The sequence below is a fragment of the Myripristis murdjan genome, chromosome 5 (assembly GCF_902150065.1).
Source record: "Myripristis murdjan chromosome 5, fMyrMur1.1, whole genome shotgun sequence".
Taxonomy (NCBI): Eukaryota; Metazoa; Chordata; class Actinopteri; order Holocentriformes; family Holocentridae; genus Myripristis; species Myripristis murdjan.
In genome coordinates, this window is record NC_043984.1 from 18,818,030 (window position 1) to 18,838,107 (window position 20,078).

The 20,078-nt window shown below is 40.7% G+C and overlaps 2 protein-coding genes across 3 annotated transcripts in view; both read right to left on the bottom strand.

Moving 5' to 3' along the window:
- The window catches only part of LOC115358996 (potassium voltage-gated channel subfamily B member 1-like), a 35,263-nt gene extending 26,598 nt beyond the window's left edge, over window positions 1-8,665 (bottom strand). Inside the window, exons 1-2 of one of the 2 annotated variants that reach the window (XM_030051184.1) lie at window positions 8,336-8,665; window positions 6,825-7,490 (exon numbers count right to left, since the gene is read on the bottom strand). In XM_030051184.1, coding sequence (XP_029907044.1) covers window positions 6,825-7,379 — 555 coding nt within the window. In that variant the 5' untranslated portion in view covers window positions 7,380-7,490; window positions 8,336-8,665. Of the gene's footprint in view, window positions 1-6,824; window positions 7,602-8,335 lie in introns of those variants that run through there. The other variant, XM_030051183.1, reaches the window with a different exon arrangement.
- Window positions 8,666-8,991: 326 nt separating this feature from the next.
- On the bottom strand, window positions 8,992-18,245 carry LOC115358997 (prostacyclin synthase). Its single transcript, XM_030051185.1, has 10 exons — window positions 18,123-18,245; window positions 16,886-17,009; window positions 16,129-16,304; window positions 15,553-15,696; window positions 14,775-14,902; window positions 13,754-13,935; window positions 11,980-12,133; window positions 11,231-11,412; window positions 10,626-10,777; window positions 8,992-10,480 (listed from the first exon to the last, which is right to left on the bottom strand). Exons 1-10 carry the CDS (start codon window positions 18,188-18,190, stop codon window positions 10,321-10,323), a joined length of 1,470 nt encoding a protein of 489 aa, XP_029907045.1. The 5' UTR covers window positions 18,191-18,245; the 3' UTR covers window positions 8,992-10,320.
- Window positions 18,246-20,078: the final 1,833 nt, after the last annotated feature.

Genomic DNA, 20,078 nt, shown 5'->3' on the forward strand with positions numbered 1-20,078 from the left:
AAGAAGTAGATTCAGCACGCAACAGCCTCGGGTTCCAATGTCTAACTCTCTGGAAACTTCTGTTTTACTCTGCTCAGTGCGGGTGACTGCTCTGCCCCACGCCACTGTCTGCTTGAGTGATGGTTCTCTCAGCTGACAGGCCCGTCTTAATAATGAATGAGGGTCTGCAGCAAAGTAGTCGGGTCTCCGTACTGCTTGACCTCTCACCTTTTTAAATGTCAGCATCAAAAAGGACCTCTACAGTCACACAGGTGCACCCATGTGAGAAAAATATAAGAGAACTTAGATAAGTCATTGTAGTAATATAAAGTGTGGACTTGGCAGGCCTATCAAAGAGTGATTCTGTAAAGTATGGCTGTGTGTGAATGTTTGTGTATCATGTTTATGTGTATAGTGTTGCCCCAGCTGGCATAAGCGATAAGCTAATGTAGCGTACGAGATCACCTCTCTCCATGGAAACCATGGAGCAAATTAAAGGCTCCAGGGAGCCACAGTTGCCTACTTCTTCCTGAAACCATATGGGTCAAACTGCAACTAGTAGTGCTACTGCACACACAAAAAAGGCATCTTCATGTCTGGCAAAACTGATTGAAGTGTCAATCATTTGCCATTATACAGTACCCAGACCTCACAATATTTAGGACAATGGTTTTCTAATTAAAGAGACCATATGATTGAATACAACATACTGTATCTGGCTATATAGTTTGCCATTTATCAGTATCACATGCAAAATCATGCTGTTGTTGTTTGACTCCAATTTAGATGATTTTCATTTTGTAACATCAATGCATTGTATCAATGCATGCTAAACTTAAAGTTATATTTCAAAATAATAATAATAATAATAATAATAATAATAATAATAATAATAATAATAACGATAATAATACAATCCTTAATTTTATGTAGGCCTTTCAAAGCCCTGCTGGATAAACTCTAAAATGCAGGAGGCTCAAGACAAGACTGAAATTTTGGAGATGTGAGGTTTTCACCCCACAGCAAAGATATGCAAAGTCTAAGAGTCAGTCTGCAAACCAGAGCAAATGATATAATGTATAACCAGGTGTGCATGGGGTCATTTATGTAGTTACATCCTTGATCAAAAGCAAAAGAAATCCAGGAGGATTAGACATTGGCAGGCAAAGTGAGCAGCCTGCCAAGACTGGTAACACAGCACCTCCATCAATGAAGGAAGTCATTTATAGACCTCAGGAGCTGAGTTCTGCCCTTGGAAACAGTGTTCATTACTAACTTCTGGATAAAAAGAACAGTAGCCCCTGAATAAGACCTCAATTCCGACACAGCAATTTAATAGCACATTTTTTAGGATGTCAATATGTCAAAAATCAAAAGTTGGAGGTTAATTAAAGGCTTGCAAACATGCATCTCTAAGTCCATCTGTCGAATGTATAGCAGACTGACATGGCTCTTCCTCTGCAGTCTGGAAGCTCTGATTACAAAACAAGTCTTTGAAGTGCTCTGAGAAACCATTTAGGCTTAGCAAATATGACACATATGGAACACAATCTGGCAACAATGCAAACAATTTAATCCTCGTCACAGGAGTTCACAGACAGGCAGATTTTCTCTATTGATTAGCAGCCACTCTTGTGGGACTTTTTATTTTCCTACGGTGATTTTCCCTCCATGTGCTTCCTCACATTGATCAAACAGCATCAAAGACGCTATAAATCAATAATGCTAATGCTCATCTCTGTTTGGCAAAGATCTTCAATAGGGGCTGTGTGGCTGCCATTGAGGAATATATTTCAAATGCAGCCCAAAAAAAATGCAGCAAACCATGCTATAGATAGACACAAGGAGACAATGGCAAGCAGAAATAAAACAGGAAAGCATGCTTGAAGGTTGCTACCCAAGCCACTACAGCACTGGTGAACAGAATCTAATTGTCTATTTTACATATTTTTCTGTTTCTGTTTCTGCCATCAGCAGACTGCAAACTGTTAAAAAAGTAGTTTGTTGTGACCACATAGTGCCTGGATGGACGGAGGTTTTAAGTTAACTTTGTCTGTTTGATCTGAGCCGAGGCTATGGCCTTTCTCAGTTAGGTTAATTAATATACACTCAAAGAGAAGCAGGGTCGCAGGAAGATCCACCTCTGTGAAAGGTGACTGCCAAAAGCTAAAAAAGGAAGACATGCTGTAAGTAATCATTAGAAAATACATACACTAAAATGCTAAACACTAGCAGTTCTTTATCATACAATGTTATACAAATATGAGGATAGCTGCTGTTTATATCTTTTAACTGTTACATGCAGATACTTGGTGACGTACACTTCTATGAGTATTTATAGGACATTTTTATATCACTAATTATCAACCTCAGCTTAATATTCGTTGTCTTATTGAGTGTTTAAATGGTGATTAGGGAGTCTGGATTTTAATAATCAGAGGAGGGAGAGTAATATTGGGGAAACAGAGCAGGCTGATGAGACGATAAGAGTGATGGTGTGTGTACGCATGTGTGTGTGTCTGTGTGTTTGTGTTACGAGTTTGGTTCTCCCTGTTGCTCTGCCAAACAGTCCCCCTGACTCTGTGCATGCCCACTTGGAGATATGTAGCACTGCAATCACTCTGGCAGCAGGGAAACTGTTGTGTACCGCTGATTTATAGCCATTCAAAGAGCACCTAAGTGCAGCGTAAGAGTCACTGTCACCCAGCAACAGCCGTTGAAAACAGCTCCTGAAACACAGCTGGATAGTCACAAGCCCTGTTATTAGTATACACATGCACACAAACACACTAAGAGGAAGGGAAGAACGGGGAGAAAGAGAAAGAAAAGGTGGTAGGGGAGGAGGGGACAGACAGACACAGACAAAGGAAACTATCCACCCTATTATTTGGAACCACAGCTTAAAATAACCCAGGCCATAAAGCAGGAGTGTCTGCTCTGCAGCATCACCCTGGTCCCTCTGTGCACCCTGTGTGAGGGCACTGAGGTTGGAGTGAGTGGCTGCACACCCCCATGTCTGCAGCCAGTGGTCCTTGGGAGCTCACACTTCTTAGCCCCACTCTAATGGCTTGCTGGGGTGTGTCCTCACTCGACCCAGCTTGCATTACATCTTAATGTCTTTGTCATCGATTTCCTCCCAGTCCTAAAACAATTCAGCTGCCAGGCCATACTGGGTGAATCTGGATCAGGTAGGACAACACAATGGATCGCTCCATTCTGACAGAGGCACATAGCTACAGACTCAAATTGTATGGTGAGTGATCTCAAACTCCACACACAACAAAGTCAATAGGGTAAATCTAATATGCAGTGAAAAGTGCAATGGACTGCCTCAAGTCATGGCTGTCCACTGCTCACTGAGAAAAGAGGTTGCTGTGCAATTAGTGTAACCCAGCTCTGTCAAAGCAAAAGAAACAAGAGTGAGTTTTTATAACTAAGCATCTCATCCTAAGTACCAAAATGTTGGTGGTTTTACAGAGCATTGCTTGACTTTGGGGAGATGTGAACATTGACCGAGTGTAAAAATGTCAAAAATATCTCAAAAAATGTCTCTCTGCATGTGAAGCTGTACGTGACTGTATTTTTCAGTAACCTCCATGTCCAGCTTTATAGCTCAATATAATTGCACACAGTGTTGAATCAATATATCACTCAATCCCAAAACATATTGTCTTTTTTCATACGCCTATTAATGTCCTTTGTAATGTTAGATTAGTACAATAATGTGTGTTTTCAGGCTCTCACAGCATGCTGCTGTATTTGTGTGGATTTCACATTTAATTTAATTACTTAGACTGAATTATGGCTTTCAAACCATTTAAAAAATAATAATTTTACAGGTTTCCGCCTTGTCTGTGCTTTATATGATATTCTGGTAGTAGGTTTTGATAACTTTGTAATGAATTTGTTTATGCAAATATTAACAGCAATAACTTGATAAAACCAATGAAAATCGACTTGATATCATTCAGTGCAACTCATATCTTCAATAAAGATCAATAAAAACAGCTTTACAGATTAATGCCAAAATGTGGTGAGAGTGAGCTATGGCTTAGGGAGAACTGAGCAGCAGAGGCTTGCTGAGACACGCTGTATTACACAGGCGGTCTTCATTTACAACCTACTTGCCCTTGCCTCCTACTGGGCCCACCTTGCACACACACACACACACGCACACGCACACGTACACGTACACGTACACGTACACGTACACGCACGCACGCACACACACACACACACACACACACACACACACACACACACACACACACACACACACACTATTAAAATGACACCATACTGTAGACATTCAGCATGTACTTCTCAGTATTAACAAGAGCTCATCTTTTATGGATGAACTGATCACCTCCAAGTTTTGCCTGTGTTTCTAGGAGTCTGTATTGTTATGTTAAATAATTTAGTTGTAGAAATGCAGACTCAAGTGGGCCTAAAAACACCACCTAGCACATCAACACTCCCAAGCAGAAAGACAGGTTATGGAGGGCTGCACACATGGTGTCCTTCACCGTGCAGCTTTGACTATGAGAAATGACTTGTCTCAAAGAGCCCTGGTGCCCTATGTGTATTTTGGGGAGGTTATAACTCCAAAGTGCCCAGCAGGAGGTGACATCTGGAGCTATAGATACTCTGGATTGCACCTTCTCTCCCTGCACAAAGTCAAGCATTATTAATGTGCAATTAAAAATTCATCAGCACTGAAAAATAAATGAGGTGGAATCAGTGTTTGGGAACAAGCTATTTTACCGATGTCACCCTTCAATTAAGCTTCAGAAAACAAGGCTGCTTCTAATGGCTGCCATTAAACCTCACCATGACATTTTTACTGTCTCATTTGCAAAAGGAAGCCATGTGGCAAGGGCCCTATTTGTCAAACAAATAAAGGACCTCACCTGCCCTTCCCCCGTCTTCATTCAAAAGTTTCAGAGTCCCTTAAATATGCACACTGTGCCACATGTACAGCTCATGTGTGTTTTCTGTTGATTGAGTTTGTATGCAGCTAGAGCAATGGGATAGGGAAATGAGTTGTGCGCCAATTTTTCTATCAGCCACTTTGCAATACACTTCAATCAGTCAAACTCAATAGCACAAGCGCAGAGGAGGAAAGGGATCAGCCAATGGTAAGATGTGATTTATGGAATTAATCTATAGGCACATCTTGCTGAACATTGTGTTCCTTACAGTGACTTGTTTGAAAAACTGTTGTGTCATCATGTTTAAAAGATATTACATAAATGTAAAAATGATGCTGTTGTAAATGCTGACTGTTCACTCATAGGTGAGCCATGAATCATGACATGAATGTGTTATGAATTTGCAATGTAAACACTATCTGAAGGAAAGTGCCATTAATGTTTGGTTATGCTGCTGGCTTCTCTTCCTACTTCCCAGTCCAGTGAGCTCTGTAAACAGCAGCAGAGCTGACTGAAGATTCAAACCATGCACAAGGAAGGCCTCCCATCTCCACAATATATTTCTTTGCATGCACATGTGACGAATATGTCTTCAGGCATTTTAAATTGTGGCATGCCAGTGACACATAATGAAAATGTCATTTTGAGCTACATCCCCTGGAAAAAAAAAAAGAAATCTTAACACTCGCATATTTCATAGGGAATATGTTGAACTCTGCTCTCTCAGCTTCCTTAGGAAATGTTAAGTGACTGGAGAGGGCAACATCTTATATGCAGAATCCTAAAATGGTTGTTGTATTGGCAATATGCTATTATGTAATTATTATTATTTTTTAAAATTAAAATTCAATATTGACCTGGTCACTCTTTTTCAAAGTCACTTCAGGTAAAATGTTAACATGATTGTACCCACTGATAGAGACAAGTGAAGTACTCTTCCAGGAGTGAGAGCTATGAGCCCTTTAATGAGGTGGATGATGGAGTACAGGGCTGCGAATGAAGCAGAAGTGCTGAGGGAGGCTAATGAACCAAAGTGGGAGTGATTGTTCACAATGGGGGTATGCTGTGTAATGATCTAAAAATATATATCATGTGCAGTGGGGTTTCATGCAACCCTGATGGAGAATCAAACTCTAGCAATACTCAATCTCTCATCCTCTCTCCTTTTGGAAAGAACAACAAACATCTACAGTTTCCCAAGAGACCAGCATATTATTACACTGACTTGTAAACTGAGGTCTCTGAAACCAATAGAGGGAGATAAAGAAGGGTGTGTTATCTTAAAAAACCATCCGAAAAGAGCATCATTCAGTCTACAAACTGCAATTAAGATTAATGATTAAAGTGGAAGAACTTCATTCAGTTTGGCTAAAATGTTAAAAAGTGCAGGATGCTTTGATGTTCACCTCTGAGTAAAACTAAACCAAGCAAAGAGGAAGACTATGGAGCTTTCTGTCTGTCTTAGTCTTGCTCCCTCCTGTACTCCAGCTGCTGAATGTGACAGATTAAAAGCACTGGTTCAGGGTAAAAGTAAGTCAGGCATCAGGTCTAGCCAGTCTCACACAGAGATTTATACTAACCTTGGGATGTCAAACTGAATTTGTCAGGCTTTTCCCCCCCTTTGTGTCTTTTATTTCTCTTTTTTTTTTGTCTAGCTTTTTTCTAAATATAAATCCTATTCATTCACATCCTCATCACACCATATTGACCCCAATTTACTGAGCAACCCTCTGCTTCTTTATGGAAAAGTTATTATAAAAAGTTATTATTAAAATCTTATTAAAGTAGGAGTATAGGCCTACTGGTTTGAATCCATTGTTGCCCAAGGGGTTAGGTTACCGACTACTTTCACTTGATCGGCCCTGGCAGAGTGGCAATAAGAGGCTCAGGGTAAAGTGCTGACTTCGACTCTACCTTGGCAGCGAGTGAAGAGCTTGGCTTCTCCAAGAGGTCCCAAAGTTTCCTCCTCTTTTCGGAACAACATGTGATATCAAACTCATCTCCCTCCCTTTCCCTCATGTTCTCGGCCTCTCGTTTGAGCTCTTCGTTCATCTGCTCCTTTTTCTGGTGGTATCTGGCCTGGCAGCACGACTCCAGGTAGATTTCATCGATGCCCCAGAAGTCCAGCTCTTGGCTAAACGACAGGGCGCACATTTCCTCCATCATGTGCAACTTTCCCGTGCGATAGAAGTTTAGGATCGACGTGAAGGCGCCGGGATGTCTGTCGAAAAAATATTCATTATCACTCAAGTTGTAGTCGTCGCATATTTCCATGATAGAGTCATGGGTGTTGCAGTCTCTCAGCTTGCCCAGTCGTGTGCGGGGTAGCCTGTCCAGCGTCCTCCAGAGCACTTCGTGGAGGAGCCCCCCCACGTTGAGTCTCACCCGGCGGGAGTGGGACTTGCTCCGGATGATCTCCACCGCATCCGGCGGCAGCGAGGTGGCCGACCGAGTCGCCACTCGAATCATCTTTACTCAAGACGCTCCGTCACTTGAAAAGACTGGAAGATACAGTCTTTTTGATTAAGAAGACATGGTCCAGTAGATGACCGCATCAGGGTCCGTCCTTTTCTCCGGTGGCTGCAATTAAAAAAGACCAATAAACAATAATTATTTAGGTGCTGTAAAATGGCCACTGTCGGTGTCCTACACTAGCAATGTCAGGTGGTTTATCCACTCATCAGAGAACCAAATAGATATTTTAATCAGCTTTAAGACGCACAGCGGCTTTTCTTGCTGACAAGGGTGGTGGAGAGGGGGTGGGGTGGGGAGCCGGGACAATGATAAACTCGACTCCACTTGTGAGCGCTGTCCGGTGCTGAAACGCCTATCTGTCACTCCACAAACCGGTCGCTTTTTGTCGCTGTCTACCTCCCCTGGTGCTGAAATATTTCAGCTTGAGGGGGACAATTATCAATCCACCGGCAGCGTTAGGTGTGAATCATACATTTGAAGGTGTTTATGAACTGTCCTCTGAAGACATATGAGGCTAATAACAGGATACTACTAACACCGGTAGTAGGTTACTAACACCGATTAATAAGTTTAGAAACCATGATTCACTATTACAGTATCTATAACCAGCCTGCTGCGCAAACAAACATTTTGCTGTGTTTCATATCTGCATAAGCCAAGGCGAATACTGACAGTCATTTCACTAGGTTAATAATCAGATCCATATATAGAAGTCAGTTATGTCTGAATTATACATCATGTAATATAACTGTTTTGTGGCAATACTGAAACAGACCTCAGATTATTTCATAGGTACTGGCAATAAAATTAGTAAGATTTATAACAGCCCATCATGCCAAGAAGGGACAAGACACGAAATACCCAACTCAACCCAAGTATGTAACCTTAAATATAAAATAAAATAGTAAACTTAAAGGCTAGAACATATAATAAAGGAATGAGATACTTACATGTCCCTAGTATACCCTGGTTCATCATATGTACAGTCATCACCAACATTTTGTAAGAGTAATTGCGATCAAACTTATGGCTGTGCAGTTCTGCGCGGCTCTGTTGGAGGCTGTTGTCAGAGACATCATGTGCCGCGTGCCGACATGTTTAAATAATCATAAAAAAAAAAAAAAAACACCACACAGATACAGTCTGCCGTTCCCTTCCTTGCTCCGGTGGCGAATCAACAAGTAGACTTAGTGAGTAGCCGTGAATAGTCTCGGTAGCTCTGGTCTATGTGTCTCAGTGTCTGTGTGCTGCCCGGTGCCTGTGAGCGGGATCCTGCAGGGGCTGAAATCACCGAGGCTCCTCCAGCTGCGCAGCCAATACGGTTAACCCTTACCACACCGAGCCGAGGAGCCCGAGCCCCGTAGCCTCAACAGATAATGCACCTGAAGCCCACTATAACCTACAGTCCACTCTGTAGCGTGCTCTAAATAGTGTAACATGTCCCAATTTCCTTTGCAAACCGGGACAATCTCAATCCTATCATACGTTTTAGAAGGATACAACACAAATGTCCCAGCAAAGAGTAAAACTATAGATAATACTGTATACACATATTATTGGACTGTTATAGCTATGCCACATGCGATGAAATTCAATGCAAAGTATGTTAAGGCAGGTAAAATATCACTTTTAATTTGATCAGCCCATTGTAACCTCACTATTAATTACACACACTATAACTCCCTATGGGGGTATTATTTTGTTACCACAGGAAATACAAAATAACTTGAAGTATAACATGGTCACTAACTAATAACAATAACAGCGCAACAAACATGCTGTAAGCCCTCATAGGAATACAATAGTGATTTTAATTTCAGTTAACAGAGTGTTAGAACTTGTATGCAAAATTCAAAAGTATGGCAAGTTTACAACATCAGATTTCATTCTTTAAAACATAACATAACAGTAGGTCTATGCAGCATTATTTATATTTCAGCCAGCGTGTCTCTTGGCAGAGATAATCTGCCTGGCTTGGTTCCATAACACAGTTGGGTTCAGTGGAACAGTTGCTCATTAATCCACACAATAGGATTTAAAACTTAGGAGACACAATTAAACCAAAGCCAAACTTCATGAGGCCTGCAAGGGGCATTATTTGTCCTTTGTGGCTGTACATTGTTACATACTCAAATGCTGTTATGTTGGATTGATAATGTTATGTACTACAACTTAGCGATATATCAAAAAGGTGTGGAGTGATAGGCATGCCGCAGCATAAGCTTATTAGACCAATTTCAGACGCTGTTTGTTGTTCCCTAAAAAAATGTAAAAACTGACCCATGTCAGTGGATCTTGCCCTGGAAAATGGCATCTGTTCTTGATAGAAAGTGATCAGCTGTTTTCCAAATGACATAAATCTAAACTTTCCACTCAGCTTCACTCTGCAAACAGCAAGCATGTGCCAGTGAGATCAATGTGTGGTCTTCTCTGTTTACAGTACAGGAAGTCCCCTCATTACATTCAGGCACTCTATTGAACATACAGAAACACTCTCAAGTGCCTCACCTTTTACAGCTCCTAAAAATGACCATCAAACACAAATTGATTGCTTTTCAGATTTCCAACATGTTATTATTACTGTATAAAACATAAAATTTAGATGTGGGTCCAACTGGCTGCAATAGGCCTGCATCATATTTACTGATACTTTTTCCACACAAAAATAATAAAAAAAAATAATATAACAATAATAATAATATAATATAATAAAATATAAATAAAATAATGATAATAATATTAATATTAATGATAAAACAATAAAGTCTATACCACAATGTTGTACAGATTGCAATATTTACAAATAAAGTTAAATAAAATAATATTTTACAGTATAATACAATTTTACAGTATAAAAATACAAAGGGTATATTAACAGCTGAAGCAACAGTTGAAATGTGCATAAATAAGAGTATTATGTGTGGTTTGTATGACTTTAACAGTCGTACAGGGAAGATTTGGCTTTATATCGGATGAATAAGTCTCCTTTCGGCTGCAGCATCCCAAATCCGTAGCGACTGGCATCGACCTCAGGCATCTGAGCATTTGGGTCACAAAGCTCGAAGTCATAATAAGTGAGCACCATGTAGACAAACCTGATGAGCACACACACACACAGAAATAAAAGAATTAAAGCATGATGAAGACAAAATAAAAACTCCTCTAATGTGTAACATTTTGAAAAACATCAGCAAATCCCTGTTTGTCTTAAAGTTAGTGGGACGCTCTAAGGAAACTCACTGTCTGATGGTATTGATGGCGAACTGCTTTCCCACACAGCCATTGGTCCCGGCGCCCCACGGCATGGTGTAATATTTCAGCCGCCTCCCTCCTTTATAAAAATCTCTCCTCTCTGATCCATCTTCATTCAGGAAGCGATCATACTTGTATTTCTGGGAATGGAAACACAATTTTTCAGGCCACAAAAATTAGACAGAATCAATCAGAAATGTCACAGCTGCTTATGCAAATCCTTTTATTACACAACTTTAATGCCTGTTTGTGTGTCTGTATTTAGTTTGGCGGACAGATTTGTATAATGCAACCTTGTTATTTCCTTCCCACATGTATCAACTGTGTTTCTGTTCCCGCGCCCAGCTAATCTCACTGGTGTGCAGTTCTGGTTTGACCTCTCACTGGGTAATCCAGGGTCAGTTTTGCGTAGGCGGGACTCCACCTTATCTACACCTCCATCTAGTCACTAATTCCCCATACACTTAAAGCCAGCCTCCAGCTTGCCACTAATACTATTACTTCCATTACAGTAGCAACATGATACTGAAGTTTCAATGGGGTGTGTGTGAACAGGACAGTGATAATTTCTACAATGCAGGAGGACTACAAACCTGTGGCTCATGGTGAATCTCAGGGTCCATTTGAGGGCTGCTGAAGGGGAACAAACACACTCTGTCTCCCTTCCGTAGCAGATACTCCTTGCCATCAGCCATGTGCAAGGTCTTTTCCTGCACTACCTCTCTGGTGATGAAGGGGGCAGCAGTAAGTCTCAATGCCTCTTCCAAGGCGCTGTCTATGAAGGGGCAGATGGCAGAGCAGAGTTTGTAAATGAATTTGCACAAGACCATTTGGATAATATCATTACCAATATTTTATGCATGTGTATTGCTGTAGCATGCATCTGCAAAAGTATATCTTGAACATCCTCAACAATTTTGTATCCTTGTATTTTTGCAGTCTATCAAATCTGTTATTTTCAGTCATTTTTTTCACTGTCATGCCTAATTTGGATTTGTAAATACCCCCTGAGTTTGTTCTGTATTTTGTTGCACTTGTAATTATCACACTGTCACAGTCAGTCATAGCTAAATTTACCTTAAGTTGTAGCCCTAACCTTTTTCCTTTCTCTTTTTACTGTTATATTGTACACTCGAACACTGCAATAGACTGAACCTTAATATTGTATGGAAACCAGCAAGCCTGCACTGTATTGTACTGACTACTATATAGACTGCATACTGTGCATGTAAAAAATTAATTAAAGTTAAATCTCTATTTCTACCGAATTTTGAAATTTTGTAAATAGGCATACAACCAATAAAAGCCCTTGTCTTTGCAGAAACTGGGATCAAGTGCTCACCAAACACAGGGGTGTGCACCAGGCTGTCCAGCAGAGGCGTCTGTGAAGTTTCCATCTGTGAGATCCTGCTGAATTCCCTCCTCACGGCTGTCAGGGCCTCAGGGTTTGTCAACAAGTAACCCAAGAGCCAAAATGCAGCAGGACCAACGTTGCCCTGGAAACAAATGAGGACTGACATGAGCACAGTGATATGGACGGCTCTCTCACTTCAGTTTTTTTGTAGTGACGGCACAGGTTGCAATAGGAGACGGCAACATATAACATGATACTCATACCCACTCATTACTGTATCTATCTTCTGTCACAGTTCCAAGAAACGGCAAGTTGCTGTTTAAATTCAGTTAAATCATAGAGCCTGATGAATCATTAAAGCCATAATGCTGACGAGGTAGAAAAAATGGTTTCCTTTCATGTGCCCGAGATGAGAAAAACCATGTGCTGGATGTGCTCTGACCAACTAAGTGCGACGCTGTAATGGTTTACTTAAAAAGGAAAGCAATTGGAAACCTCAGGTCCCGTACCATCTGCTTGTGTTCAGGGGCAGGCCATTGAATTTCTGTAGTTTATTCACTGCAAACCTCAATGCTGTTTAGTGAATATTGTAGGAATAAGAGGCAGTTTGTCAAAAACTGCCTCTGAAGCATGTATGGAAATCTAGGAAATACACTACCACCCAATCCTACTATACTGTGCATTTTCTCTAAAGTTTAGAACATTGCTGATGATAAAAGCACTTTTTTATCCATCAAAGGATGTATCATGATAGCCATGACCTTATAAACACATTGGCAGTGTGTAGTTTTGGCAAAGGTATTATTAATGTGATTATAGGAGACCTGACCCAGACACAGGAATACTTAACCGTATGTTTGTGCTGAGTATTTCCTGTGTTTACATTTTCATTCCTTATGCCGAGTATATCTACGTGCAAAACATCTTGACATCAAGTCTCTTGCTTAAGCAACACTGAAGTTTTCAGTTTTGGGAAAGTGAATTTGTGACTCATGAGTCAGTTACAAGTTATGACTCAAACCTTGAAATGAAATTGAAATGCAACATGGTGAAGTGCAAGTGAAGTTGAGTAAGCAGCCCTCAGGTTTAGGCTAATGTTCAAGTGTTTATGTGAAGTCAAACAAGGATTTATACACAGTAAACCTTTCAAGTAGAAGTCTAGGACCATTTTAGTGAGGCATATGCCAGAATTCAAATAAGAATGAGCTCCTAATGGGGTTGAGTCAGTTATATTATACACATTTCTACAGGTGAAATCCCTTCTAGAGAACTGGGAGAAATTAAGACATGCGTCAGTAAAATTACATTTATTTTACATTTTTGGACAGAAAACTAAAGCAAGTCCAAGTCAAAATAGGTATAGACAAAAATAAACAGCTAAAGACCAAAGTCCAAAATGTTAAAAAGTGAACTAGAGACCAGATTCAGGGCTGAGACTGAGCTCGAGCACTGCAGCCCTGCCTTCATGTTCAATATTATCTTGTGTTCATGAAAAAAAAGCTGCTCGCTCAGAGGCAAAAGAAACGCAGAGGTGAACAGCACCCCCATGTGCAACAGAGGAGTACTGCATGAAGACCTCATTAAAGTCAAAGCTGCCTGGAGTGAACAAGCCATGGACAAAATACAACTCTAATCACAAAGATAAACACAACCTCACACAACCACAGCACATCTGACTGAGACGGCAACTTGCCTTACTCAGTTTTTAGATCTGATCACCAAATGTGTTGTGAACAGGACCGTCGTCTATGGGTTGGCTCACCTGTGTGGCCCACAGCTGCAGCAGCACAGCCTTCCTCTGCACCTCCTCATCAGCCCCTTCCTCCTGCAGCTGCTGTCTGTAGCCCTGAAGCCAGGGGCTGGACCCTGAGTCTGCACTCAGACCTGCTGGAGCCAGAAGCTCCCAGAGTCTCTGCCGCACACTCTGCGCTGTCCTCTTCTCATCTGTCTCACACACACACACACACACACACACACACACAAACACACACAGATATACACCAGTGATTAAGTGACAGAGGTAGGGTAAACAGTTGAGATCAATCCGAATGTTTGGACTGTGACTATAATGTTAGATAAATAGTTATATTTGTGTGCATGAGTTGAGATGGCAACTAAATATCAGTAGACAGCTTTGACAGGCAAGACTGGAGCAGGCATGCAAGAATATGAATGGAAAATGACTGAAGGCGCAGTGTAATATGGGTGCAGCAGGTACTAGCAGAAACAATGATACATGTGGGCAGAAAAATGTGATGGCTGTTGGAAACATAAGGTGTTGTATGTAGTTTAAACAGAGGGAGCTAGCTATCAACGCACTTCAAACTCTATGTGGCCGCATGATGAAAGTTCGAATGCCATGATGATGAAATGTGAGTGGTAAAAGTCTTCACAATGTCTGTCAGGCTGCTAGGCACGACGTAACACACTGAGCACGTAAAAGTAACCATGGCAACAAGGAAACACACCCGTAGTAACTTCCACTCTTGATGTCATATCAGATTAGCCTACACAATGCCAAATGTAAATATACAAGACAGCATGAAGAGGTGCAAATGATACCTGCTGACTCATGGTTTGTAATGATGAACTCTGCTTACACACCCTGCACCATTACTTGTAGATATTTGTATGACTCAATATTCCTCACTAGAAATGTAATACTACTGGAGAATCACTGGATCAGATTTAGGTTTCTGATAAAATACTGAGTAAATGGGTAAAAGTTGCAGATTGGGAAATGTGGCCCAGTTTTTGTACAGAAGCCCTCGGTGTGCTCTTACCTGGTTTTAGTGTGGCTCTTGCCATTTTGGTCAAGAGTCTGTCAAACTTCCGGTACTCCTTATAGACATCTGAGGGGTCTGTGCCGTTGTTGTTCTGTTCTCCTCCAAAAAGCGTGAGGTATCCAAGCCTGTAGGGAAAGTAGAGATGGAATATATGGAGTGAAAAAAAACTAACAAATAGTTAAGCAAAAAGGGAGAAAACATTATCATGACAAAAGCTATTTCCTGTCAGTGGAGGCCCAGCTACTAAGCAACACTACTAAATGGACAAATTGTGTCCATCTTCCTCTTGATGAAAAGATAGCCTGCCCACACAGCTTTTCCATTTTAAAAGCTCTTTCACGCAAGAGGCCACTTAACAGGTAATTTTCCACTGGCCCACCCAACTTGTAGCATCTCTTAATGGAGGATGACGCCAACTTACAATAAACTTTACTATCCTATTCTTCTTCACATTCCAGATATCTTCTTAACCATTTCCACCCTCTCCTCTATTGACAAATGATGCCTTTCATCATTAAACAAAACAAAACAAAACAAAAAAACCTAAGACAGATGACATGGGTTTGCTTCACGTCAGAGTGAGTTGCAAGTTAAACGGGAAGTAACCATTTAATCTTTGGTTGAAACAGTGTGTCACCGTACATTTTTCCTCTTGCGTTTACAAACAGAATCATGGAATTGGCTGGTGTGTAAACTGTTTAGCTGAGGCTTTTGACAAGAATGCCTGTTGCTTTTGACATAGTTAAAAGTGTGGGAAGAGAGAGATCTTCCATACTTGAATAGTAAGCTGTAAGAGAAGTTGAACAGTCCCTCCTCTTTCCAGTCTGTCTGGTTCTGAAGTGTCTCAGCTTTCAGTAAAGCCCACAGGTGTTTGTGCACGGTGCCGTTGAGCCACACCAAATTGGCCCCCTGGAAGTGCCTAGGGACACAGAGGGTAAAAGGATAAAGGTTGACAGTTCTGCAACAAAAAGGAATCAAGTAACTTGTGTCACTCTGATTGATGATGTTGACAAGACTAGCACAGTTACCCTGTGACACACATTGTTAGAGCCTACAGGTTGACTTATATCAATGTCTGACATCAAAGACAAGCTCTAACTACTCATTCCCTGAGGTAGCTCAACAATTAGCAAAACGTGCATAGGTAGCTGCTGCTCTCTCACAGTGCTGAACCAAAAAATAGCTTATATGCAATTACAGGAAAAACTGATCCTTGAACAATAGCATTCCTATCATGGAAAGATTCAGTTGCTGGAATATCATGAAAATAGGTCATTAGGTTCTCATGAAAAGCCAGGCATATAACCCTAACCCTAAAATATACACGTCCTCAGGTTAAAGTGGGACATACTGTTTCATCATGGCTTTAGCTTTGGCACCCTGGTGATGGGGCAGCTGCAGGTTGAAGATCCTGTCCATCAGAACCTGTGCGTAGCGTGTGAAGTCCAGGGAAACAGGGTCGTCGATGACAGCATCGTATGAGTGTGGATCCAGCAGCACGGTCACATAACGCCCAGCAACACGCACCTGCAGGTCACAAATACATTAAGATCAAGGTGAACATGAGGGATCCGGGTGCGCTGTGAATGTTTTGAGTCAATGCTGTGTGCACACCTCTCTTCACTCATTTGTGTAGATAACCACCTCTTTAATCCTTAATAATCACTTCATTTTTGGATTTTGAACTGACTTAAAATATGCAGTAAACAGGTTGACGGCCAGAGAACAGACTGAAAATGTTGGTGCTGCAAATCAGAGTGTTGGATTGCTGCTGCATTTTATGTAATTCTGTTAACATGGGTTATTTATTCTGTCACAGATTTAAGCATTGTGCAAGATTCATGATTCTTGTCAATTAAAGCAGAGAATATTGACACTGTCTTAATTCTCTGAAGCAGTGGGAGTATTTTATGGTAGAGGAGCAACTTCCAAAACCTACATTACAAGAAAAAAAAAATCCCAAATACTCTGACTATCAAAACTATCAGACTCTATCAAAACTTCTGAAAATGATTTGTCCAAAAATACACATGGGATGTGGCATTTTATTTGAACATAGCATCCTATGTCCTATGTCAAGAAAAGTGGTTCAGTTTTCTTCTCCTTACCGTGAAAATGTCACCATGTTTCTGCTTCATTCGACTTAAGAATTTGGCGGCATCCTTTCCAAATTCAAGTGCATGGCCCAACCAGGGAATGACTCCTTTGTCCAAAGGTGGGTCACTCTTCAGTCTAAAAAGAAAAAGAAGGGAAATTTGCCTTGGTTGTACTTTAACAAATAAAGGCATATGGTCTTTAAAAACTCTCATTAGTCCCTTGATATGGCAATATATATATATATATATATATATATATATATATATATATATAGTCCTAATGAAAGACAATTAACAAAATAATGCACCCCATCCTACACATCCTTGAGTTTTGGTGTCTGTTATAGTGAAATGAACTGCATAAATGCACTCGCCTGCGCAGAGCCAAAAGGATCCTAAAAGACAACACCCACCCCAGCCACAGCCTGTTCACCCTGCTGCCATCAGGCAAAAGATACAAAGGTATTCGCTGCCGTACCACCAGACTACAGAGCAGCTTCTTCTCTCAGGCTGTGAGACTACTAAGTGCACCATCTGAACTCCTCCAGGCTTAATAATTATATTTTTTACATAATCAATTAATCAATCAAGAGGGACTCACATTTTAATTTCACTATACAACCTGTTGTATAATGACAAATAAACTTCCATGTATCCCTGTACAAATATTTCAACATCCAGATTCTATTAGTGTGACGCTTAAGACCAAACTAACTGTTGTGATTATAAATCAAATCCATGACACAGTTTTTACTCTACAACACTGTTTTGGTTTCAAGGCTTCAAACTTCCTTATAGAAAAATCAGTGCCCTATGTTTAGCAGTGTGACCGCATTCCAGGCGCCTGTGAGTGGGAGGTTGAATTACTGAGGAACAACCCACTGAACTAACACTAACTGCTTGGGTGAGGCGATAAACCGCGTGATAGGTCCCTTATTGTTGTTATTGTTAATCTCCTGTGGTGTTAATTCATCTTTATTCATCTACTAACATATTGTACAGCACCAATAAAATCGCAGGAGACTTGTCATCATGAGAGGAAGGTGTGCTGTGCGATGCGAGAGATGGCCACAGGTGAAGAATATTCAAGAGAGGGGAAAAAAAGTCGATAATGCCAATCTGACAATGTAAATACTGTAAGATGGCTTTATAGAAAAAAAAAAAGATCAGGTATGGTATGTTTATAAATGGTAGGCAAGAAAAAGCAAGTAAAAGTGAAACAAACAAACAAAAAAGTAGAATGACTTGCCTGGATCGCTGAGAGAGAATACAGTAGAGGATGACGGCTTGAACCAGGAGAAATATCGTCCAGATCATCGCGTGTTTACTTCAGGAGTGCTCCTCCGCTCCCCACAAACTTGAATGAGGTGAGTTTCCCGACGCGCCTCCCATGTGCTTCAGGAGACTTTATTATAACACATGACGTCAGCGTCACATCAGCGGCCGTGCGACAATCTGGAATGACATCAGCTGGAGCTCGTTTTCCTAGACGGTGAGGTCAACTCATTTAAGGTTTGTGAGCAACTTAAAATAACAGCAACCAGCACGTGTAAACAGCCCTCAGGGAGCAGGAGGGCAGACTGACAACAAAGTCGGGCTCCACTGGTAAATAAAAGGTGAGTGTGATATTAGGTCGGTGATTATCACAGGGCAATGGCGAATTTATATTAGTAAACTCTATCATATTTCCCTGTGATACACCATTGTTGCTACACAGATTGTTATGGTATATTCAATGACTCTACCTCATAAATATTAGGCTACTATCGGATAAACTATAACATTTTATACAGTGGGCCCTCGCTGTTATCATTGATAACTGTATATTTCCACCGGTAGAAAGTGTCTCTCCAGTCAAATCATCATCAGATGTGTCATAGACCTTTCTTCATATTCAGCCATATAACACACACACACACACACACACACACACACACACACACACACACACACACACACACACACACACACACACACTACTACCTCTACGATCTAATACAACTGTTCTCCCATAAAGTTTACTTTAATAATTTTATGATGGCGATAATGCTCAGGTTTTCTTTTTGTCAGAGTAACAGAAGTGTTCATTCAATTATATGTTTGGCATTGAGCCAATAGGTAGTGGTAATGTTGTCCTGGACTGCATTTTATGTAGAGAAACAGGGAGGACAAAAAATTACAAGCACATCTCAATATAATATAGTCCAGTTCAAGACCTCCTACACATTCTCCACAATGTCAGCAAAAACTGAACATTATAAACGTTCTGTTTATGAGCTGTTGCATTGAACTGCATTAGACTGTACAGGTGGACCTAATAAAGTGGTTACTGAGTGTAAATATATATATATATATATATATAGAGAGAGAGAGAGAGAGAGAGAGAGAGAGAGAGAGAGAGAGAGAGAGAGAGAGAGAGAGAGAGAGAGATACGTGTGTATATATAGTAGTGCAATGGAGAGAAAAAAATACCAGTGGAAAAAAAGAGATGCAGCGCTCTGTGGTCTCCCGTTTAAGGTGTCCTGTAGGGCTTTCTCATAGTGTGGCTGACAATGAGGACAAGTCTACGTTTTTGCGAAGGGCCAATAAATTAGGCTAGTATCTTGCTAGCATTCTGATGTAATCTCTGCTGTAGACTGCACTGTCCCTGTTTTATTTTAGTTTTTAGTCGTTAAAACTTAAATACATTCCACCAAGATATAGGTTGTCAGTTTAGCCAAAAGACGAATTCTTCTCTGACTCCTCCATTCACCATCTCCTTCCCTGACTAAGCTCACGTCATAGTTTTCTCCTGTGAGAAATAATTGGACAGATTAGACACACTAGAGAGATGGACAGAGAGAAAGAGGGGGGAGTGACAAAGGGAGAGAGACATTATCATGTCTCTATGTGTGTGAAACAAATGTTAATAGTTGTCACAGTTTTACTTCAGAGGTGTTTGTGAATAAAAATTTGAAAGGTTATTGCTTCCCTGTGTAGGCTATTTTCTCAGCATTTTACTTTTGATCTGGATCACCTAATAACAATGTTAATATCAATCGTGGACATAGACTATTTCATCATACATAATGCATCACAGCTTTTTGCATCCTGGTGGGACCACCTGTTGTGCAGTAGGTGCCCTTTTAATTTTTTTTTGCCCCTGCCCTTTGAACAGCCGCCACTGCCTATTTGTCTGTCTGGTGTATCTATAGGTACACTATAT